The 25,533-nt window shown below is 31.2% G+C and overlaps 2 protein-coding genes across 2 annotated transcripts; one reads left to right on the plus strand and one right to left on the minus strand.

Moving 5' to 3' along the window:
* Positions 1-2,283: 2,283 nt before the first annotated feature.
* LOC125829605 (uncharacterized) lies at positions 2,284-3,252 on the plus strand. Its single transcript, XM_049508813.1, has one exon. It carries the CDS (start codon positions 2,349-2,351, stop codon positions 2,922-2,924), a length of 576 nt encoding a protein of 191 aa, XP_049364770.1. The 5' UTR covers positions 2,284-2,348; the 3' UTR covers positions 2,925-3,252.
* Positions 3,253-17,977: 14,725 nt separating this feature from the next.
* LOC125829641 (dehydration-responsive element-binding protein 3-like) lies at positions 17,978-18,700 on the minus strand. Its single transcript, XM_049508837.1, has one exon. It carries the CDS (start codon positions 18,685-18,687, stop codon positions 18,109-18,111), a length of 579 nt encoding a protein of 192 aa, XP_049364794.1. The 5' UTR covers positions 18,688-18,700; the 3' UTR covers positions 17,978-18,108.
* Between the last annotated feature and the right edge of the window lie 6,833 nt (positions 18,701-25,533).

Raw genomic sequence — 25,533 nt, forward strand, 5'->3', positions numbered from 1 at the left:
TAAATTTTTCAGAACTCCGTTTATATATTTCGCTTGCCAATATACAAACATGGTAATTATTATGAAGTTTTCATATATCGTATACAAATAGCTAGGATAAACATATACAAAATTTTGAATTTATACAATCAGGAACTGAATTATACAAATTAGGCGAATAACAATAATTGGGAAAACTTGTAGCCGCAAATTACAATTTTCTTAAACTTTAGCTATAATACCTAGTATAGGCTAAATGTTTGTTATTGTGCATAATTTTCCCATTTATTAGTTTCTTTATTTTTTGGTATCTTATGCAAATAACCACAAGCTTCACTTCTTACTTTTTCTCTAGTTGATATACATATTATACATGAATTTTATATATATTATTGAAGAAAAACAATTAAAAGTTCTTTTGTAGCACGTATATTAGCAATTGGAAAAAATTAACATGACTGAAATTGCAAATAAGTCAAGTTGCAAGATGAAAGAGCGGGATATTAGCCAACAACATATTATTTAGCTTATCTTGTTGTCATACATATAAACAGTACAATTTCATAAATGTTTATAATGATCATTTTTATTCATACGTAATGGAGATATTTTATTTATGAAAGCTGTAGTCGATATCACTCTCGTGAGAAATGACGACCGTTAAGTTGTCATCGAATTTAAGCCACAACTAAAGTCGTCGCCGAAACTACTGAAAAGTATTATATAATTTACTATAGGGGTGGGCAGAGTCAGGACAAAAGAGTTCATCCAAAATCTCCTTATACGGTACAATATAAGATTAATTATTTGTTATGAATATATAGTAGATATTGAATTCACTTGATTTTTTTTGTTGTTGTATATGTAATCTTTATATTTTTGAATTAGATTAACGAAAATCTTAATTTCGACACTGATTCGGTATAGACCAATATTGACATGAATTGAATACATAGCAAGTTATATATGGTCGTGATTTATCTTCCTATTTTGTATTCTTTAATTTAAAACATGTGATTGATGGGGACCTTAGCTTGTTATAACCTTGATCTATTAATAATTAATAACTAGCACTATGTATACCACATGATAATTGATAGCTACATTGTCACGGGAACAGGGAGTTCTACAATGATGTTGTAATGTGTATATATATATATCTCCTGATTTGATTGATTAATACTCCATCGAGTTGAATTTACTTTGTAAAAAAACAACTTATATATTTGAATGGTCGAACGACGACAACTTGTGACTGCTAGCTAGAAAGTTGATCTCCTTTTTGTTACTGGACATAACTACAACCTCCTTTTCTGAGTAGTAGTAATTTTTAGTGTCAAGCTCCAGAAGTTACAAGAAAATAAAATAAAATTAAAATGTCACAATTTAAAATAAAAAATAAAAAGTTTATCAGAACATGGTCGAGGTAGGAAATATGCCAAGTAAAGGGAAATGGAAAAAAAAAATTGCTTAGAACTTCGTTGCTAACAGATTTTTTTAAGGGAAAAGGGTCAAATATGTCCCTAAACTATGCGAAAATGTCTAGATATACCCTCCGTTTAGAGTTTGGCTCATCTGTGCTCTCGCCGTTCAACTTTTCACCCATATATGCCCTTTAGACGTTAGTTGCTTTGCTGGAAATAACCAATTCATTTTCGCATAGGGTATATCAACGAAATTTTATTGTTTAACTACAGAATTTGCCCATCGTTTATTTTATTTTTCTAATTTTCCATCATTTATTTTTGTTTTTCTATCCTAACGTGGATCCAAGATTTGAAATTTGAGGAGGGTAACAAAGATTAATCAAGTTCCATTATTTATATGGCTGGATCAAGAGCTTACTTTGTTACTAGATTCCATCAAATAGTTTTTTATATTTAATAAATTTCTCAATATAATTAATTACATGATCTACTAAAAAATTACTAATATCTCGACACCCGATACCCGCAAATCGTCCGCCCTGAAGTAGAGTCCATTAAAAAAACAGAAATTGTTTTCCCCTACAAAAGTAGTAAATTAGCAACAGTACTAGAAATATATATCCACAAATACACACACACAAAAGCATCACATTACGCACATGAAGAAGCATGCAAAAGTTTTGCCTTTATGTTAAGACTTGAACTTGCTCCTCATGAAAAATCTAGCACTTTCATGATTACTACACAATTCATGCTTATTGGCATACAATAGTGACATCTTAATCTCCATACTCCACACAACTACTACTTTTTGTCTTACAACTTGTAAACCAACAACTATAAATAGCAACCTTGTTACCCTTACTCATTCATCAATATATCATCATTTGCTTCAAAAAAAAAAACAATCACTAATTGGTACCAAAAAAAAAAAAAAAAACAATGGCACCCCATGGAGAGACAATTACCAAATCATCCTACGTTCGAACAAAAAACGTTACCAAGCCCCCTAGACTCTCCAACGATAATTTACAACGTACAATGTCCGATATTTCGTTCGAATGGAACGCAATATGTCCCGTTGATTCTTCAAATCTACCACCAATTTCCGAAGTAGAAAATGCCAAGTGTGAGTGTTGTGGTATGAGCGATGAATTCACACATGAATATATCGATCGCGTTCGAAAAAAATATTCAGGCAAATGGATATGCGGCCTATGTGCAGAAGCAGTAAAGGAAGAAGCGGAAAAAAATGGAGGAAAAAATGAAGAAGCATTAAGTAGTCATATGAGTTCTCATAGCAAGTTTAATAAATTTGGTAGGGCTTATCCTGTTCTTTATCAAGCTGAAGCAATGAGAGAAATGTTGAAGAAAAGTAGTAGAGATGGAAGGGGAATTCTTAGAGCAAAATCTATAAGTCCAAGGGATAAAAATGTCATAAAGAAGGGTACTACTGGGATTGCAAGAAGTACTAGTTGCATTCCTGCAATTACTAAAGAGATCAATGAGCTTAATTAATTAATTAACCTAGATAATTTGATTTACTGGTCTAATATGTTGTGGAATTAATAATGTTTAATAACAAGATTTGGACTAATTAAACTATTGTGTTAGTTACTCTTCGAGTTTTTTGGGGTTAATTAGTTCAGGTTTTTAACCTTTTTTGTTCTCTCATGTTATGAGGGGTTTTATGGTCACGTTTGTAACTCAAATGTGACTGACCAAATTTATATCCATCATCTCAGGATGTTTAATGTTGGTCTATGATGTATTATATTTTATTCAAATTAATACGATCTATTTGAGTAAGATTTTAAATAATATAATTGCTGTAAGTCTTGATTTTAAAGTATAAAAGATGTATTTGGGATTGATGATAAGTCATATTAGCGGGATGCATGTTTAGTGTATTTTAACTAAATTATTATCAACATTCTGGGCCGACCCATTATTTTAGTTGAGCATTTTCATAGAGCACACCAGTATATGTGCTATCACTTAACACATCAATGATTTGAATAATTACTCATCTTATTCGAGTTATCTCTTGATATAATATATTTGCTTCTAAATACATTGTTTCTAGCTAATGTATCTTGCATTTTTTCTGCTCTTACTCTCCTCTATTTCTTTGTTTCTTTTTCATCCCTCTAATTCATCTGGTGTATAAGTATTCAATACTGGTTTTCATGTATCCAACATAAAAAAGTATTATTTTATCTAGTGTATATGTGCAATGTTACAATTGCTTCTGCGTGGACACTTATATATCCAATATATTTGTGATGTGTCTAATGTATCCAGTAACTAGTGGCCTTCAATGACTATCTAATATCATACATAGTAGAAAGCGGAGAGAGAGAAAGAGGCAAGAGCGAGAAAAAAGAGAGGGCAAAGAGTGAGAGATTATGTAATTGTTTTGAAGCATAGTGATCGATATCTAATAGATATAGTATAGTATAGTATTAATGATTGTCTAACTAGGTAATGTTTTCATATAACTAATCCTACTAATGGGATACTAGAGAGTACCTCTTTAGAATGAGGCGGATGGACCGGACACATTTTTGGAGAGGCCCGAGGAAACAAAGCCCATTATAGCTAAACATCTACAAATTATTTCAAGGAAAAATTATTAGATGAGTAATTTTTAATTAATAAATCTTTACTAATTTTAATTTTAGTGATACTTTCTATTTATTACTATACATAGTACTACTATGATAAATCTGCACAATGTATTTAAAATGAATTATGAATGCAATATAGATGTATTATAAGTGTTTTAAAATACATTATGCTTGTTTGGTAAGAAATTGACATAATTTATAGTAAATGTATTAAAGTGTGTGTTAAACATATTATTTATAAACAAAACTTGTTTTATAGATTTTTCTTTGTAAATTGTATTATGTATTAAAATTGTATTACAAATATATTATAAGTATCCAGTAAAAATTATCTTAGGTTGAAAGTACCATCATCTTTTTCCAATTCTTGTATATAGATTGATCTTGCATTCAGATTAATTATACTCTCAAGTAATCAAATGTTTATTGGTCATAGAATTATTTGGCTTGACAAGTGAGATGACTACTCAAATTTCTATTATGCAATTAAACTTTGGCTCTCATCGAAGTAAACAAGTCACTATTATTGCTTCCTTCTGTTCCACTGACGGATTAATTTAGGCAAGACTAATAAAGTTTTATTTAAATTGTTGTTTAGGGGATTAATTATTCCTTAACACATATCAATGTACTACCTCTTAATTATCAATTTATTAAGGTTTTCAACCAATCAAAACATGTCCCTATTAGACAGTTTCCATGGACTATGTTAAGGTGATTACTTATAAAAACCACTAAAATATTACTTACATTAATTAAAGAAAAAAAAAACTTTATGGCATGCATGCTAAAGAGGGTTTTCTAGAAATCATTGTAGGAAATTAACTACCTCCTTAATTCTTGATTAATGTACAGTTAGAAAAAAAATTATGGATGTCTAAGTTGTAACTAACAAATTGTTATGTGGTGTAATACTTAATAATTAATCTGACAACTAGGCCTTCTCTAAAGGACATAAATTAAATACAAGGAAACAAGAAAGCTTCATTGTGATCACGACAGTTTACCAGATACAACTAGGCCTTTTATGTGAAATCTATCTAATATTAATACTATAGAGAAAATAAAGTGTTTTATTTACGCATAGTTTGGTCAGATTTGTTTATGTTTATATTTCCAGAAATATATTTAAATTGTCCGCCCATATTGCTTCATTGTCAAAAGAGGAAGTACTATAAAATAAAAAATTTAAAAGTGATCATCAAGATATTTTCATTTCGCTTCTTCCTTAGCAAGTAGGTCCGTCACCTTATTCTACTCGCGAATGTGATGCATGATAACTGGGCCCTAATTAGTTGTTGCATCAAATACCTGCATACGTTTATTTAAGATAAAGCTATAAATTCGTGATCTTTATTACATTAAGATTGATTATTTCAATAAAGTAGGTGCAAATTAAAACTCTAGTAGATGGAAGTTACGTTAATTAGAACAACTAATATCAGATCCTGTAAAACAAAACAACTTTTAACGGCAATAAATATGCACAGTAAAAAAGACGGTTAAATCTTTATTAATTGTCGTTGAATCTAATGCCGTTATAGACTTTAGAAATATTTACAAAGAGTGGTAAATGCCTCTATTTTTTGTTGTTAATTAATTCACTAAAAAAATCCCTAAATTGCCAACAGATTTTACTAATAACTTAAGTTGGTTAGTATTCTACTAACAAATTACCAACATATTTCTAACTGAATTATATTTTAAAACTTAACAACGAAATTCTAACAGATTACCAACCAAAATCTTACTAACTAAGTATTTTAGTTGGTAAATACGGCGGGAAAAAATGGCGCCAAATTTAGCAACATTTTATCAATGGATTACCAACTGAAATATTACTAACGCACACCTTTTGTTGGTAATATTACCAATGAAGTATATATCGGTTGGTAAATATGACAAAAAATTGTTTATATAATTTATTAACATATTACCAATGAATTACTAACCAAACATTTACCAACGGCAAGATTGTGTTACTAAATTTACCAACCAAATATAAATGTGTTGGTAAATTAGTAACGAAATGTAATTTGTTGGTAAACTTGCCAATCAATATCCAATTAGTTGAAGATTTTGCCGACGAATAAAGATTGTAGTTAGTAAATTACTAACATCATCAAAATAGTTGGTAATATATCAACCGATCATTAATCCATCGGTAAAATTTATCAACATATTAATTATTACTCCCTCCGTCCCTATTTACTTGTCCATATTTCCTTTTTTAGTTGTCCCTATTTAGTTGTCCATTTTGACAAATCAAGAAAGGACAACAAATTTTTTCTTATTATACCCTTATTTACACTTCTTGAAAATTGTAAAAGTGTATGTTGTTTCCCTCCAATTTATTTCACTTTAATTCAAATAAGTGGTTGTAATTTTGAAGTGAAAAGTTGTCATAAGGGTAAAATTGTAACTTTACTGTGCTAATCATTGTTGCCTTAATTTGTGTGCCATTTCTAAAGTGGACAACTAAAAAGGGACGGAGGGAGTAGTTGGTAATATTACATATGAATGTTTAGTTGAATAGTAACTTTTACCAACTGTGATAAAATTTATTGGTAAATTATTAATTCCTAACTTATATTTGAATAGTTGGTAAATTTATCAATTGAAGTTAAACTTTTTGGTAAATCAACGTCTAGTGTTGAGGCTTTCTTATTCAGTTTGTGTCGTTAGGAGTTTTAACTTTTAAATTTTAGCCAAAACTTGACTTTGGTCTATATTTTTGGTAAACGTGCTCAGATTAGAACTCTGTCAGTGTCATTAGATTCGAAAGGTCATTTTTGATCTAACAGGAAGGTTGGTTCAAGTTTTGAGGCTTCCGTTTTTTGTTTGTGCCGTTAGGTGTTTTAAATCTTATGTTTTGGCCAAAAATTGACTTTGGTCAATATTTTTGTGAACGTGCTCAAATGAGAATTCCGTCAGCGTAATTAACTCCAAAGGCCATTTTTTATCTAATAGGATGGTTGGTTCGGGTTTTGAGACTTTCATTTTTAGTGTGTGCCGTTAGGTGTTTTAACTTATAAATTTTGGCCAAAATTTAACTTCGGTCAATTTATTTGATAAACGTGCTCAAATGAGAATTTCGTCAGTGCAGTTAGATGCGGAAGGTCATTTTTGATGTAATAAGATAGAGGGTTCGGGTTTTGAGGCTTCCATTTTTAGTTTGTGCCGTTAGGTATTTTAACTTTTAAGTTTTGGCCAAAATTTCACTTTAGTCAATATTTTTGGTAATCGTGCTCGAATTGAAATTTTGTCATCACGGTTAGCCATATAAGTTCAGTTTTTGTCTCATATGATGGTTGGTTCGGGTTTTGAGACTTTTATTTTCAGTTTGTGTCATTAAGCGTTTTAACTTTTAACTTTTTGCAAAAATTTGAATTAGGTCAATATTTTTGGGAAACATGCTCAAATTTAAATTTCATCAGCGCAGTTAGCTCTGGAAGGTCATTTTTCGTCTTATAGGATGGTTGATTTGGATTTTGAAGTTTTCATATTCAATTTGTACCGTTAGGCGTTTTAACTTTTAACTTTTGGCCAAAATTTGACTTTGCTTAACATTTTTTTTAAACGTGCTCTGATAAGAATTACGTCAGCGCGATTAGCTTTGGAAGGTCATTTTTATATCTAATAGGATGGTTGGTTCAGGTTTTGAGGCTTCCATTTTCAGTTTGTGTTGTTAGGCTTAACTTTTAAATTTTGGCCAAAATTTAGATTTGGTCAATATTTTTGGTAAACGTGCTCAAATTAAATTTTTTGATATAATGATGTGTCATATTGAGATTAATTTAACTTCTTGTCATAGATTTTGCATTGTTTCATTCAAATATGATTTATAAAATTGATATTAATATTTTTGGATTTATATTCGTGCTCTTAGATTTTTAAATGCAATAAATTAATAAATATTTTTACTATTGGACAATCATTCAGTTAATAATATTTTGAACATATTGTCTATCAATTACAAACCTAACATTGAACTTAGAATGATATATTACCAACAAACTAACAATTAATTAGTAAATTTATTAGAAAAACAAATAATCATACTAACATATTTAAAATTTATTACCAACAAGGGTTGTGGTGGAGTGGTAAGTACTCCTACATCCTTAACCAAGAGGTCTCAGGTTCGATTCCCCTGGATACGGAGTCGCCTTGAATGATATATTACCAACAAACTAACAATCAATTAGTAAATTTATTAGAAAAACAAATAATCATACTAACGTATTTAAAATTTATTACCAACAAGGGTTGTGATCGAGTGGTAAGTACTGCATCATCCTTAATCTAGATGTCTCAGGTTCGATTTCCCTCGGGTACGGAGTCGCCTTTGTTAGGGAGGGCTTTACTCCCCAATGTGGGACTTCCCGGCGTGAATCCGGATTTAGTCGGGCTCCGGTGTGGGGTACCGGACACCGGATGGAAAACCAAAAAAAATAAAAGTATTTAAAATTTATTGGTAAATTACCAACAAAAATTTACTATAGTTACCAACGTATTACCAACGGAATCGAATAATGAAGAAAAAAATTTACTAACTCCTTTTCAATTCATTAGTAAAGGTACTAACGATATACTAACCAAAAATTAGTTGGTGAATTTACCAATAGAAATTTCAGGGTCATGTTTCAAAATTTTGTAACAACATCTTTGGGTGTTTACCAACCGATTTTTGGTTGGTAAGTTTACCAACAAATTAAAATCGGTTGGTAATATTTACCGACAAGCCTTTTAGCAACAGATTAATATAAGTTGGCATTTGGTTGGTAACTCAATTTGTCAACCAATTTGATCAATTTACCAACGAATTTTTTTGTTGGTAATTGGGGTTCCTTTTGTAGTGGATTGTAGCTAAAATTCATTTTTGGCGTAGTGAAAGCAAATTAATAATTCAGTTAAGTCCTGTCAGTGCTCATTAGAATCTATAAAAATAAAAATAAGATTAGATAGCTGGAACTGTGGATTAGTACATGAAAATCATTAATCATGTAATTTGAGACCCACCTAAAGCAAATAGTATTTTGGAGTATAGTATGAGTTGAAATATTTTGTATGGATTAAGCCCAATAAATCTAGCTAGGAGTAACTTTTAAAGGGACCGATGAGCTGGAATTGCAATTTGGGAAGATGTGATATCCAGCTCGTTAGTAATTTTGTTTTTGTTATTATTATTAGCACTTTTTTGTTTCTCTTAATGGTAGTCATAATCCAGATTAGCGTTCAAATAATTGGAGTTTATCTCATAAATTTGCCATACTTTAATGATTAGAAAAATAATGCTGACACGATTGGCTTGTTGAGTAAATTCTAACTATGCTAATTAAGTCTAATGCAAAGATATAACAACAATACGTTTCAAAGGAGAAAACATATCCGTTCCAAAAGACAAACAAGGGGGTTTCTGTAAAAGTGAAGTAATGCCCTTTAATGCCATTAACCTTGACAATCGGTTTCTCAAAATGAAAAATTAACTCTTCTATTTGAAACTCCTCCTTTTGAAAGCATGACCTTTTGTGAGCATAAGAAATATACAACAAAAATCAAAAAAGAAGAGAAAAAGTTTTTCCTTCTTTCTTTTCTTAAGCTTATTCTTGGAATTTTTTTGTGCAATTGGTTTTGGGCAATCTCCAAACTTTCAGCCATGAGTGCACGTGTTTGAGAGTGACTGTGGAACCTTGGGAAGCGATCGGCAACTACAATTTGCACCGGAGTTGGGCCGAAATCGCTTTCAAGGCAGTGGCTTGCCATGACACAGTATTTGTGATAAGCTATTTAATTACTACTTTATAATTCGAATTCAATCTCAATATTATAGTATTTTTTCCAACAAGGCTAACAAGAATAAAAGCGAGACTATTGTTACTTTATCAGACATGATAGAATTATGTCAAATGGTGGTCAAACGTCAAGCGAAAAAGAAATTATTTCGTAAATATACAGAGAATAATATATAGTGAAATAAAATTCATAAAATCGTACATCACACAACTATCGATTTCTTGGATTCAAAATAGATAATACAAGTGTATATAAAAAAAAATGTCATCATTAAAGGTGGTTCATTTCATTATCAGTTCTCCTTAATTTTTTTTTAAAGTGGGATTTAAACTTGATCTCTAAAATTTTCACCTACTTTATTGAGCTCCGCTTCATTAATATATCTTTTTCGAAATTGTATAGGTTCTTGTAAGCAACGATCAGTCATTCGTAATCAACCTCAACACTTAAATACAATTGGCTGATCATGTTAATATCGTGATAATTGTTTGCCCTTTTTTGTAGGTATAAATTAATCTCTTTAAGTTGATTACGATGGAGAACTAAAACCAAATATATTATATGTATTCTCTTGACTTTCTGCTCTTTTAATATTGGATTGTAATGAACAATTACTATAACGTACCATCATGATTCATGTACTTAACTCACAATTTTGGTGTGATTGTAACGTTAGTTTCAAAGGGAAGATTATCAGAAATCCACTCATCTCCGACGTGGAGCAATATTATAAATGTTGAAATAAGTCGATGATACATTGGGACATTTCTTGGGTTAAACGATTGTCCGGTTCTTGAAGATTGAAGATTTGATCAAACTGCTAAAGAGTACACTATATTTTATTTTTGGTTTTCCACCTGATTGTTGTGTTAAATGATATTATCAGGTTCTTGAAGATTTGATCTAATTGCTAAAATATACTATATTTTTTTGGTTTCCCACTTATTGATCGGAGTTCGCATAAGAGGTCTGACTAAATTTGGATCGTTCATTACCGGGGCTACATTTTCTCAATAACCATAGCTTAAACTCGAGATATATTGACTAAAGGTGAAACAATTCCACCACTGCATCACATCACAACCCGTGATACAAAGTATACTATATATATAAATCTTCTTAGTTCAAGTATATATGATGATTAATCAAAAATTAATTGTTCTAATTCGTACATAATTGATATGACTGATCTGAAAAATAAAATAACCTCATCACATGGACGTACATCATGGAATAGATAAGTATCGAGAGAAAGAGATCTTAATTAACTATCACTTTACCTGGCTAATGAATTGAGAGCTAGGTACATAGAGAAAAACAAAATTGTAAGTATATTGTTTAAACTAAGGACTAAATTAGTTTATTGTTTAACCATATATGTAAATAATATTATATATGGTCCATAATTCATATATGCAAATAGTCCATGCCCTATTGGAGGAGTAGGGTATCCCAATTAAGGTGATGATATCTTCAAACAAAGAAAAAATATACTTATAACGAGGAATCATTTTTGGTGGAGCAATGCCATTAGTTTCGCAGCATTAATTCTCTCCTTCTGAGCTTTTGTTTAATTATCCCTCTATATAAATTATTCCTCCTATGGTCTAGTACTACAACTTTAAGCCAAGTTAGTTAGTTGTTATGTAGAAAAAAGAGGCGAAGTCACCGCAACAAAAAAAATAACTTTTAACAACAATAAATATACATATTAACAAAGATTGTTAAAGCTTTTACCAGTACTAGTTTATTGTCATTGAATCCAATATTGTTATTGTTGGTTAGATTTATGACAGCTAGGATTAGAGCAGTTCACAAGATAATTATTCTAGAATCAGTTAGAAGGTTAGAAAGTTGTTAGAGTTAGTTAGCACAGTAACTTTCCTTTATATAGACATAGCATTGTAAAGATATTTTCAAGATGCTTTCAGCTTAATAAGAATGAGTTCTCTTTCTTCTATAATTCTCTCTGTATCTTCTTCTTCCTGATCCTTTTGCATCTTCTAGATGGTGATTACTCCATAAGTTTACATGGTATCAGAGCCTGAGTGTTCGAGCAGGAGTTCATCATCAATTTGTGGTTTTTTCAACGTGTAGTTGTTCATCTTTGTAGTGATTTTTTGTTGATTCGATTATTACGGTTCTTTTTAGAGCTTCGATCTATAATCCATGGCGATTGATGAGTCCAATGATGCAGCAGTTGTCCCACCTCATTCAATCGAGATTGATCATTATCATCCCCTGTATCTGCATCCATCAGATACCTCAGGAAGCTCTTTGGTTTCAATTCAGCTCACTGGTCCTGAAAACTATGCCATCTGGAGTAGATCTATGCGCCTTGCTTTACTGGGAAAAAGTAAGCTTGGTTTTGTTGATGGGAAGCATACCAGAGACACATTTCCTTCTTCTCTTCATGATCTATGGGAAAAGTGTAATGCCATTGTTCTCTCATGGATCATCAATTCAATCAGGAAAGAGCTCTTGAGCAGTGTGATTTATGCATCAAATGCATCAAAAGTTTGGAGTGACCTAAAGGAAAGGTTCGATAAGGTTGATGGATCTCGAATTCATTTTCTGCACAAGGAGATTCACTCTATGTCACAAGGTACACTCACTGTTTCCAATTACTTCTCTAGATTGCGTGAATACTGGGATGAATTCGATGCCATAATGCCCTGCCCAGGCTGTAACTGCCCTGAATCTAGGAATTACATGCAACATTTTGATTATCAACGTTTACTTCAGTTTCTCACTGGTCTAAATGAGTCATATGCCCCCAGTAGGAGTCAAATTCTTATGATGACTCCTACTCCCTCTATCAATCAAGCTTATTCTATGGTGATCTCAGAGGAGAGCCAAAGGTCTCTTGGAAAATCAGTCCAAAACCTTGATATTAATGAAGGAGCTGCTTTCTATACGAGCAAAGGAAATTTTAAGCCTAATCCCGGAGGAGGAGGAGTCCAATTTAGGCCAACTTCTAGTCAAGGTCATACTGGGAACACTAGGTCTGGTTACTATACAGGTTCAAGCTCTAACTCTGGATCAGGCAACTCAGGCAATGCCTCAAGCTCTGGCTCTAAAAACAGAAAAAATAGTCATCTACAGTGTGATTACTGTCACTACACTGGTCATACTAGCGATCGATGCTACCAGCTGCATGGATATCCTCCAGATTTTAGACTAAACTCAAAGAAGAAGTTTAACTCACTCCCTTTATGGCCTGAAACAAGCACCTAGGCAGTGGAACAAGAAACTTACTGAGGCTTTACTACAACTTGGTTTTAAACAAAGTCATTTTGACTATTCCTTATTTACCAAAAAGACTGAAATTCATCTAGTTGTGGTCTTAGTGTATGTAGATGATCTCTTGGTAACTGGTAGCTGTCCTGAATTGATTCTACAGACAAGGAATGATCTCAAGTTGAAGTTTAAAATGAAAGACTTGGGCCAGTTGAAATTCTTTTTGGGCTTGGAGTTTGCTAGATCACAAGAGGGGATCCATATAAGCCAAAGGAAGTATACACTAGAGTTGATATCAGAAATGGGGCTTGGAGGTGCTAAACCTGCTAGCACACCTCTAGAAGCCAATGTCAAGCTGACCTCGTTTGAGTATAACAGTCATGTAAAGGAGAAAACAATGGAATCTAGTGATCAGTTATTAGATGATGCTGGTCCATATCAGAGACTAATTGGAAGACTCTTGTATCTAACAATGACTAGAGTGGACATATCCTATGTTGTGCAGGTGTTGAGTCAGTTTATGCACAAGCCTAAGCAATCTCATATGGAGGCAGCTTTAAGGGTGGTCAGATATATCAAAGCTGAACCAGGTCTTGGACTGTTAATGCCTTCAGAAAGCTCAAGAAAACTAGTAGCCTATTGTGACTCTGACTGGGGTGGATGTCTTGAGTCCAGGAGATCAGTTACAGGGTACACTGTGAAGTTTGGTGATGCCTTAGTATCCTGGAAGTCCAAGAAACAGGAGACAGTAGCAAGGAGCTCTGCAGAGGCTGAGTTCAGAGCCATGGCATCTACAGTTGCTGAAATAACCTGGCTGGAAGGGTTATACAAAGAGCTAGGAGTTAACATTAAGCAGCCTGTACATTTGTTTTGTGATAGCAAAGCTGCAATCCAAATTGCTGCTAATCCAATATTTCATGAAAGAACCAAACACATTGATATTGATTGTCATTTTGTAAGAGAAAAAATTGTTCAAGGGCTGGTTCAAACACTGCATGTATCGACAAAAGAACAACTAGCTGATCTGCTCACTAAGGGCTTGGGAAGACTGCCACATGAATACTTAGTTTCCAAGCTGGGATTGAAGAACCTGTTTCAACCATCAGCTTGAGGAGGGGTGTTGGTTAGATTTATGACAGCTAGGATTAGAGCAGTTCACAAGATAATTATTCTAGAATCAGTTAGAAGGTTAGAAAGTTGTTAGAGTTAGTTAGCACAGTAACTTTCCTTTATATAGACATAGCATTGTAAAGATATTTTCAAGATGCTTTCAGCTTAATAAGAATGAGTTCTCTTTCTTCTATAATTCTCTCTGTATCTTCTTCTTCCTGATCCTTTTGCATCTTCTAGATGGTGATTACTCCATAAGTTTACAGTTATAGACTTTAGAGACATTTACAAAGAGTGTTAATTGTCGCTAAAATACATATTTAATAACAATTAATCTATTGTCATTAATTAAATGCTGCTAAAGATCATTTTTGGCGTAGTGAGTTGACCTAAAATAAAATAATGCACAAAACATTCGCATTAACAGTGTTGTAGAAGAGCCATATGGCAAAGAATGTGATATATAGGAAAGATTTGTATTTATTGTGGAAATTTTGTTTTCTCTATGATTAATATCTCCTTCTTCTTTTTTTTCAAATCTCATAATTTACTATAAATTCTTTCAATATTCCTTTCATGGCAAGAATATCATTATGATGAAGAGGATGAGATTAAGAGATTGATTTAGAGTGTTTGCAGAGTGAAACCATACAACCATTAATAACTGCTTCCACATCTTGGACCCATAATCCCACACGATAAGACAATCTTCACCATTACTATAAGGCTCCTCTTCGAAGTATTGTTTTAAAGATCACTTGTAAACTTTTGAAAACACTAAAATGAATCACCATAAAAAAAAGCAAAAAAATTCATGTGGAAGATACACACTATTGGAGTAATTGAGATAGAGAAAGCCATGGATCGGAGATGATGATCAGACATGAAAGATAGACCATAAATAGGGGAATATGTTTCACAAGAAGGAGGCATATAAACAGCGACTAAATAGTAGAGTTAAAACATATTGAAAACGAACCAAATGGATGAATGCAAAACGTGGCTGCATTAATAGATAAATGAAAGGTGCACATTGAATCAATGATTGCCAGTTAAGACCATTTTTGTACACAAAATTTCACCACTTATCCCTTTTAAAATAATTACTATTTAATAAATAACTTATTGTAATTTATAAACATTTTAGAGCATAATCTAAAAGTTAGTCGATAGTATAATGTTTTGTTATTAATCCTAAAGACTATAAATTTTTTTTAAAAAAAATCATATGTCCCCGAAGGAACTTTTAAAAATAGGGGCAAAATCTGAATAGTCACAAATTAAAAGGAACATTTGAATAAAATGATCAGTACATTTTGTATCTGTTAAAAAAGTTTTTCATTTAACAAAACCAACGAATAGTTCTTAAAATAAAATTACAGTTCTTCTTTAATACAAAAACAAGAAGAGCCAAGTTATTTAAAGAGTTCACCATAGGAGACTAAAATAAAAGAAAATGTCTTTAATAGAAGGAATAGAGAGAACATATATAATGGTAGGACCTAAATAACTAGGTGTAATGCGGAAGCTGGTAAAGCAAACTTCGAAAGACCATGAGTAAGAAGATAAATGATAAATATATCAAAAGACATAAAATTTAGCGTGATTTTGTCAATCGACCTACATCCACAAAGGAGATGAACAATCACTATAAATATGATAGTACAAAATATATAGAGAGAACACCTCAACCAATTTACTCGGAATACAAGGATCACAAAATTTTCTCCCAAAATCAAAACTCTCAAAACCCTAAAGACTACATTGTGAATATTGATTAAATTAAAGTGAACAAGTCTCTATTTATAAAATGCTAAACCTTTTCCTACAAATTGGATAGTAAAGCTATTAAGATATACGAAAATGACATGTCAACCTTTCAAATTGAGAAAATACCTACCATTTACTATAGTACTCGTTATTTTTAATTTTCGATCAACCCCGACCCGGCCCCTACCCCTTTACATCCACAAGTTCTGACTTTTGAGTGCAAATTCGATGGGACGGGGGTCTTTCAAGACGATAACATCAATAATAACAATATATCAATGCATTTCACAAGTTAGACTTTATTTCCGAATAACCATCTCTCTTGCCGGCTTAGTCGAATCACTTGAACTCGAGTCATTCGCTTCCTTAAGTCATGTCCATACTAAAAGAGCTAAATCGGATGGTGACTAGATTCATTCCGTAGCACGGGATTCTGTAACAGCAAAAAACGTGACATAATCATATTACCTCAATTAGATGATAAATAACATGTTATATTATAATTTTGAGAAAAGACATAAAGTCACCATTGAAGTTGTTTCGAATTTTCAAAAGACACCTTAACTTTGCGGGTGTCCTATTATCCCATGAAACAATTTAAATCCACAATAAATATACCCTTTTGACTAATTTTAACACCACTCGTATTGTCACAAAATTTGGGCGCGTGAAGGACTGTTCATACAGCTTCAGACCAACGTAAAATTGCCATTTGACACTCTCAATTTGACTTATTTTGAAAAAATATAAAAATCCATGTATTAATTTTTTTTAAGCTTTATTTGAAATAGTTTTTAATTTTCAAATCTTTTTTGTCATCTTCCCTACCATCATTAGCTTACCCATATTTCTTGGGCATCTATGTCTTCCTTCATTATTTTTTTTTAAACTAATGTTATTGTGTTCATTCATATTCTATTTATTTTTTAAAAAAAAAACAAATTAGTTTAGTGATTTTATTCCTCCTACAAATCAAGTTTGGGATTTGGGAATAGTGAAACTATGAAAAACTCAATTTGGGAGTAAGAAGTTGGAGGGAGTTGATTTAAATGTCAGATTTTGACTTGGTGATATTTTGAGTATTTAGATTTTGATTATTTGACGATATTTATTTTCATAAATAAATTAATTGGTGATAATTTGATAAATAATTAGTAATGCTACCGGGAAATTCCGTCCCGTCACAACGAATTTGGCGATTGTTCTTCACAATGAAAGGAATGGCAGACGCTAAGAACAGAGATTGAGGCCAAGAAGAAAGAAAAACAGAAAAAAAAGAAAAAGAAAAAGAAAAGCAAAGAAATCTAATAAAAATAATTAAAAATTACTTTTGACACGTGTCAAGTGACTATTAGTGCGTGACTTACAAATATTTTTGTATAAGTGGTACTGGGTGAAAAATGGGGTATACATACTATTGTGAAGCTGTTCAATGGGGTAATAGGACACCCGCAAAATTAAGGTGTCTTTTTTAAAATTCAAAACAACTTTAATGGTGATTTTATGTCTTTTCTCTGTAATTTTAGCATAAATAACTTAAATTTATACGGCATTACGTCCTCTTTAACAATTTAATAGCTTTATTTGACACACCAAAAACGATTGTAATTAATTTCAACGTTATTTACTCTTACTTTATGTGTCCTTTAAAAAAAATTCATTTGCGTAATGAAGGTAGAGATTGATGAAGTAAGCAAGCAGTTGAGACTTGTTCAAAGCTATTGGGTACACTTGTTAACTTGCTCAATTATTTTGAAATTGAAATTTGAAACTTAAAAATTTAATATTTTGAAATTGTGATTTTTGAATTTTGAAATTATGTTAGACATGTATTTTGTGAGTATGAGAACAAATTTATCTCAAAAACTAATCGCACTTAAAATTACTTGAAATAAAAACTTATGATCAAATAAATATTTGAAGATAAAATTTTGAATCTGATTCTGAACTCATGATGAAATACTGGATAAAGTATGTGGTGCTCATATGTTCTTGGATATGCTATAAAAAGTACACATAATAATATACTAACTTATAAATATTTTTATTTTCATTTATATATATACATAAACACACATGACTAGTTCATGAAAATTCAAATGTCTAAAAAAATATTAATATTAAAATTAAAATTAAAAAACTCACACCAATTTTTCTTATTTCATCATTTCAAAGTTGCTAAGAATTAAACTGTCTCCAAAAGCATCTTGCTCAAAAAGATACCCATCAAAGTCGCCATCTGATGCCCACCACGGTGGGTACAGCCACCCGTCAACTGAATCACTCATCTTCAACTCGTTCTTCGATTCGTCCGACTCAAAACTTCCGTCCAAGCTTGGAAGCTCAATAATTTCACACAGCTCCTCCGATGCCGACGTGATTTTGTCAATTGAACTAACAGAGGAGGAAGAAGATACTAAATTTGGATCCTCCATTGCTGCTGCTTCAGCTGCAGCAGCTTGAACATCTCTCGGTGAGAGTGAAATTGGGCGAGGCAATGAGTCAATTAGATGAGGGAAATTTAAAATCGATGAGTCCTTTTTTATACTCAATGCAGCGACGTCGTGTGCTCTGGCGGCCATTTCTGCAGTTGGATAAGTCCCGAGCCAAATGCGTGACTTTTTACGCGGTTCCCGGATTTCAGACACCCATTTTCCCCAACTTCGCATACGAACTCCTCTATAAATTGGGTGTTTACTCCCTTTTTCAACACTCTCTCTTATTCGCTTCGACATTCAATTATTATGAGTTGCTTAAATAATAAACATCTTAATTTTCACTTGTAATCTTACAATTATAGATACGAATTACCAAAAGATGAAAGAGAAAAAAAAGATCAAAGGAGAGCGAGAAATGTTTGCAAAAAGGAGCAACTTATGATGTCTATGACCAATTGGATTCTGACATACTATACTCGTATCGAAGGGATGCTTTATGAAAACAGGGGAGAAAAAAATCAAATGTGTCGATTTCTACGTTAGAGAAGAATGGGAATGGAATATGAAAAAAAGGACAAAAATTGAAGTATTTTTGGAGGGGTGAGAGACCCCGAATCGGAGTGTGTTTTTCTTAGAGAGAAATGGACTTCATTATCATACATTCTGAACGAGCTTAATATGTATATTTATAAATGTCAAGTGTAGAGAATTATTGCTTGTCAATTTACAAGAACGTACGTAATATAGACAAACAATACGTAAAATATTAGGTTTAGGTTATTAAATTCGTTGTACGGTTTACTTTAAACGTTAAAATAACACTTTATTTCTATTAAAAATACTGATGACGATTTGACGATTAACCAACCAACTACCAATGTATCCTTAATAACAAAAATGATTTAGCATTTATATATATTAGTATTAAAATATACACACATTGATGGTGTAAACTTAAAGTACTTTTAAATTATTAGTGTATTTTAATAGGCAACATATCATGTTTTTTTGTCTGGTTAATCTCACTTTTTATGAATAATTGATTATCATAACTACATTTAGTTTAACCTAATAATATACTCCATATATTTCATTTTAAATACCAAAATTTGACTGGACAAAGAGTTTAAGAGAAATAAATAAAAAGTTGGTACATGCCAAAAGTGCCTCCAGATTTTGTAATTTCAAACATGATATATGAATTTTTGCGCCTATAAAAATCGTCATTAAAAATAAAACATGAAACTAGCGTTGGTTTTTTGTTTTCATTTAAAAATAATGAAATTGATGGAATATTTTTTATTTTTTTCATACTGCATTATTTCTTCCATTAGTGAAGATTAACATTCCAAAGTCCAAACTACCCAAAGCACTATTTTAGAAAACTAACCAACAAGAAGGTTTAGTCACCATCATGCTAAAAGGGTCCCAAAAAGCTCAACAAAAGTCTATGTTCTTTAAATGTAGTTTTTTATAGCTTGAAATCATCCACGTACTCTTCTTTCATTTGTACATCTTCGTTTGGTGTGAGGGATAAACATAAATAGTCCTGGGATAAAAAAATAGTCCTGAGATAAAATTTAGATGTCTTGTTTGGTTGATATGTTTGGGATAACTTATCCCACCATTTATAGCATAGTGATGTAATAAGTTATCTCATATACATGGTGGGATAAGTTATCCCAAAATAATTAACCCATGATAGTTAATCATAGAATAACTAATTCCCAACCAAACGACCCCTTATATCTTTGTCCCTTACACGTGCTTAACTTTAAAATCAAAACATGACCCATCTTCTTATTTTGGTGAAAGGCGACCTCCTACTTCTAATCTAAACTAAAAATAAATAAGCCTCATATATTAATTCAACAACAGAATTTGAGAGGATAGAATATAAGCATGCATATATTTTTCTTATTTTGTGAGGATGAAAAGACTATTTTCTTTAATAACATTTAAAAGACATTAAGTCCAGGGAAAAGAGTTAAAACATAGGGGGAATCGATTGTATGCAATATTAACCAGTATTTTATAAAAGGTTATTTTCACAGTTTGAATCTATAACCTCTCAGTGACATAAGAATAAGTAGATCAGTTATATCAAAGTTGCTAATAGTTCGGCACTTCTCCGTATAAATATATATCTTTGATTTGTTTAAAAATTAAATAGCACGTCACAGTTCGTGACGGATGAATGTTTAGTTGACTTCTGATTAATAAACCTAATAAGTAGCCGTTTGGCAAAATTGCGTGTGCATAAATTGTACTAATTCTTTCAAAAGATAAATGGAAGATGAGTTTCGAGTTTTAACAATAATTTTGACCGGTTTTTCGAAATTATTTTTCATTTTTTCAAATTAAATATAAATTCAAACACAACTTCAACGTTCAAATAATCTTTTTAAACTTAACTTCAAGTGCTGCAGTACAGTTCAAAAATACTTATTTTGGACCACCAAGTTCATCATTATCCCAAGGTAGGAAAAAGCAAAAATGGAAGTCATTCTGCAACAATTCTCTCTTTTTTCCTATTCTACTTATGGCATTCTTGTGATAGTCAGTCACAGCATAAAAACTAGTTTATTTTTTCAGCAACAATATACTTCGATAAAAGTGACACTTGTCTTGAACGTATTAGGCCAATCTGCCGTACACCAACCAATTACAGGCATTTTACTTATATGCCCCTTAAGTCACTATCATTTTGTTAACAATTAATGAGCTAAGGGGCCGGCAAAGTAAAAAGAAAGAGCAGGAGCTACTACCTTCGTCCACTTTTAATTGTCTTTTTTTTAGAGTCAAACTATAAAATTTTGATTAACATTTTATGATAAATTTTTTCATCATATTGATATGCAAAAAAATTATAATTTATAGTACTTTTCATATAGTTTTTGAATATCTAATATTTTTTTTAAAATATCGAATTAAGTTAATCTAATTTAATTTTAAAAATTAGTCAAATTGACTTTCAAAAGGTACAACATGACAAATAAAAATAGACGGGAGAGTAGTCTTGAAATAAATTGTATGAAATAGCAAATTATTAATTTAAATTAAATGTTATAGTCATAGTTTATTTATTTGTAATTCGCAGCAAACATCCCATTTCTTTGTCATCTAGTTCGGTATACAATTACCCATTCGATATACAAATGTATAAAATGTCTTTGTGTTTGTATAAAGCAAGAGAAAAGTGTATATACAAATACAAATACATATATTTTCGTTCTATAGACTTATAATTATACAGATCTTATTACACAAATTACAATGTATAAATGAATTTATACAAAACTGAACAATTTGTATAAAATTGGATGTATCTAGCGAATTATACAAATCAAAAGCTTCATAGCAAGCATAAAATTTGATATGGAGCGTAATTATGCAAACTATAGTTATAACATACAAATATAATTTTTATGTTTGCTATATGTGAAAGTTACTTATAAAAGAATGAGGTAGCAAAGAATTCATGGGTATTTGGGCTACTACAAAAGGCCTTTAGATTAGATGCTGCACCCAAGTAGACTCTTGAAGATTTATAGAGAGCTTTTAACTTAAAAGGCCCAAAGAGAATAGTTTGAAATCCTATAGGATCTTAGCATGAATAGCCCACCGAATTCACTGCTTACTTTCTTAGTTATTATACATTTTTTATACATTGATGGGGGAGTTTTTGCAAATAGTCACTATAATAAATTTAATTATGCTTCATAGCTATAATTTACTATTTACATATTTACTGGTTATAGCTACAGTTTAAGTTGTCTCGTTTATATAATTTGTGGATTTGTATAATTTGCGGGTACGTTTGCACAATTAAGCTATTTTTATATAAACTCAAAATAGCGAATTTATACAAACATAAACATCTGAACTTTAAACAGTTATACACATTATATTATACAAAATTACATTATACAAAAGTTATACAAATCATATTATACAAATTCCAAATTATACAAACGTGTGAATAATACAAACTCGAAACCCCAGCCCATGTAATTTTCATTGAATGCTGATCGCGAGTAGTAATTAACTAAAACTATAACTATGATGACTAATTAACTAGTATATGTTTGCTTAACCATGTAATTTTTCCTACATGGATACCCCACCCACCCCATCCCGCACCTTCACACACACACACACACACGCGCATATATATTAATTTTCATTCTTTGGAGCCAATTCTTTTTCCGTCCCCCCGCCCCGGCATAACGCTTCACTTTCGGTTATTCGGAATAATCAACTTACGTCTAACTTCTTCATTGATTTGGGGGAAAGGGAACTATCTACCAGTTGGGAAGCTAGACATCAAGTAAGTGGTTTGATGATGATAACTAATGTGATACGCCAGAGTTGGCCGTTGGCACAACAGGGTGGTGCCTTACCACACTGCAGGCGGACGCGCGGTGACATTTGTGGTGGTGCTTCAGAATTCCGATGTATTGCGTCTAAAATCAGAACGAGCTTGCCAGCGGACCACTGCCGTCTCATTCTTGAGTGAGCTGGAGCGCATTCATCATATCCACTGAACTAGCTAGAAGTTATCGCTTCGGGTCGAAGCACTAAAAGAAAAGAATCGGAAAACTCGGCGGCATAGGAACTGCGGAACCCTCTATTAGTAAAGGGAAAATGAAAGTGCGCTCATGCGCACCAGCAGAAAAGGCCCTTTCCGTTTTTAATAATAATAATAAATAAGGTAAGCTTTATAGCTCCAACCTAATCAAGGGGCTTTAATGCCGTTTGTATAGATTGGGTTTTATATATATATATATATATATATATATATATATATATATATATATATATATATATATATATTATGTTTTCTTAAATAACACATAAATATTTCTAAATAGTATCAAACACTAAAAACAAGTAAGAAAATCAATACTTATTTTCCAAAAAAATATTTTCCTTCGTCTCGAATCACCCCTTTATCTTGATTTGTCAATTGTCACAAGCCTGATCCAATAATTGTGTTACTTCTATAATATTAATGATCATGATTCACGATATGTTTCTTCTACTTCTTCTATATTACTTGTCATGTGCACCATTAACACTAGGAAACTTAAATCAAGGGGAGTTTTGACATTGTGACTTGTGAGTCTTCTTGTTCATTTAAATTTTGAGCATGAAAGTATTTGGACTTTTTCACTTACTTGGTTATCTTACGAATTAGTTTTGTGAAATGTTAATTTTGTATATTGTGCAACTAATTTTCAGTAGACATCTAGATTTTCCAAGTAAAAATTGGGGAAAAAATTTAACAAATAGTGTTTGTCCATATGATTTGCCATTATTTGGCAAATATTTTTGTGAAATAACCCAATTTTACTAGAAAAAATTAAGAGCAACTTTCATATATAATAAACATAAAACTCATATTTGTATCTTATAGGTATAATTTGCATAATTGCGCTCCATAGCAAATTTTATGTTTGCTATGGAGCTATTAATCTGTATATTTCAGGATTTATTCGAAGCTATATAAAATTTTATTTTCTATAAATTTAATAAAAGACTGTAAATTCTGTTACAAAAAAGGAAGACAATCACTAAACTCACGCAAAAACATCTCTTTCCTTCTACGACTTCTTCATCAGTAGTGACTCCATTGTAACTGGGTACACGTTTGCCTAGAAATTTAACACCCTGAAAAATAATACATATACAGTTTTACTCAAATATACATATATACATAACTATGACTTACTGTGTATAAATATGACACAAATATAGTTAGCGAATTGTATAAAATAAGATTTAATTCAATTTATCCTATACAAGTTTTATAAATAAGATTATACATTATACAACACCTTTCAATTGTATAATCGTTTATATTGTATATATAGTGAGATTATTGTACTTCTATTAATGGAGAAAGTTTGTATATTAAACCTAATGGCAAAAACAATATAGCTCTGTATAAATAAACATATAAAAACGTACATATAGTCATTATGTATAACACTAATTTTATCTGAATATAACATAAACATGTTTTATATGGATGTTATATATTATACAAAACATTTCAATTATATAAAATATTTCAATTGTATAATTGTTAATATTGTATATATGGTAAAATTGTTATAATAACTACTGCTATTTATACAATAGGTTTGTATATTAAACCTAATGGATGTACATATCTTTATAAACAAACAAATATAGGTAAAAAAATTACAGAGAAAATATAAGACTAATATACAATCGTAACATATACAAATTAATGATTATACAAATACATGAACTTCTTCATGTTCATCTTGCTCCAATGAGCTAGAAACAATTCTAATATACAATTGCTTTATACAATAAGTTTGTATATTAACCTAAGGGCTAATATACAATTGCTTTTCCTTTAATCTTCTTACTTGAACTAGCATCGTACTGATCTTTGTCACCTCCCTCAACAATTTCAGATTGCTTCGATTTTGCACTAATTTCACCTAATCTGATTGGGTCATTCTTAAATTTGAATCTAATGTCTTTAATTTCTTTGGATTTGGCTATTGAACCTGCAATCTCTCCAAAATCCTAAGCTAGACCCAAGAAAAATGTTCATCCATTGTATATGTGAAAAATCTGTATGGTTTATGATTTCATATGAAAGTTAAAGAAATAAGGGAAAAATTGAAAAAAAAATTGATTTATAGGTTTTGGCGGTACTTGAAATTTTTGAAATCGCAATTGAGAGCGTAGTAATGAAGATTTGAAATTCAAAACTGATTTTGTGGAGAGAATTTAGGAGAAATTGAAGGGTATGGGAGAGAGGAAGAGATGAAGTGAATTGTATAAAGGAAATTACTTCCATTTTTTTTTAATTTGTGGGACCGGTCAGTAGCAAGATATGTGAAACTGTAGCTACTCAAAGGAAATAAATGAAACAATAGCTATATTATTTATTTTCAATTAATAGTTTGTCATTATGCACAATTTTATTTGAGTCAAATCTCATTATTCAGGATCTTTTAAAAAATTAAATTTACACCAAACTTTTAACTTTTACAAAAACATCATCTATACTAGTTGTTTGCGCTGTATTACTGTTACATAATTTTTTACGTGAACACCAAAGTAGTGATGAAATATTCAGTGAATATGAAAGTGATG

The sequence above is a fragment of the Solanum verrucosum genome, unplaced genomic scaffold (assembly GCF_900185275.1).
Source record: "Solanum verrucosum unplaced genomic scaffold, falcon-dt-bn FXZP01000102.1, whole genome shotgun sequence".
In the NCBI taxonomy this organism is placed as follows: Eukaryota; Viridiplantae; Streptophyta; class Magnoliopsida; order Solanales; family Solanaceae; genus Solanum; species Solanum verrucosum.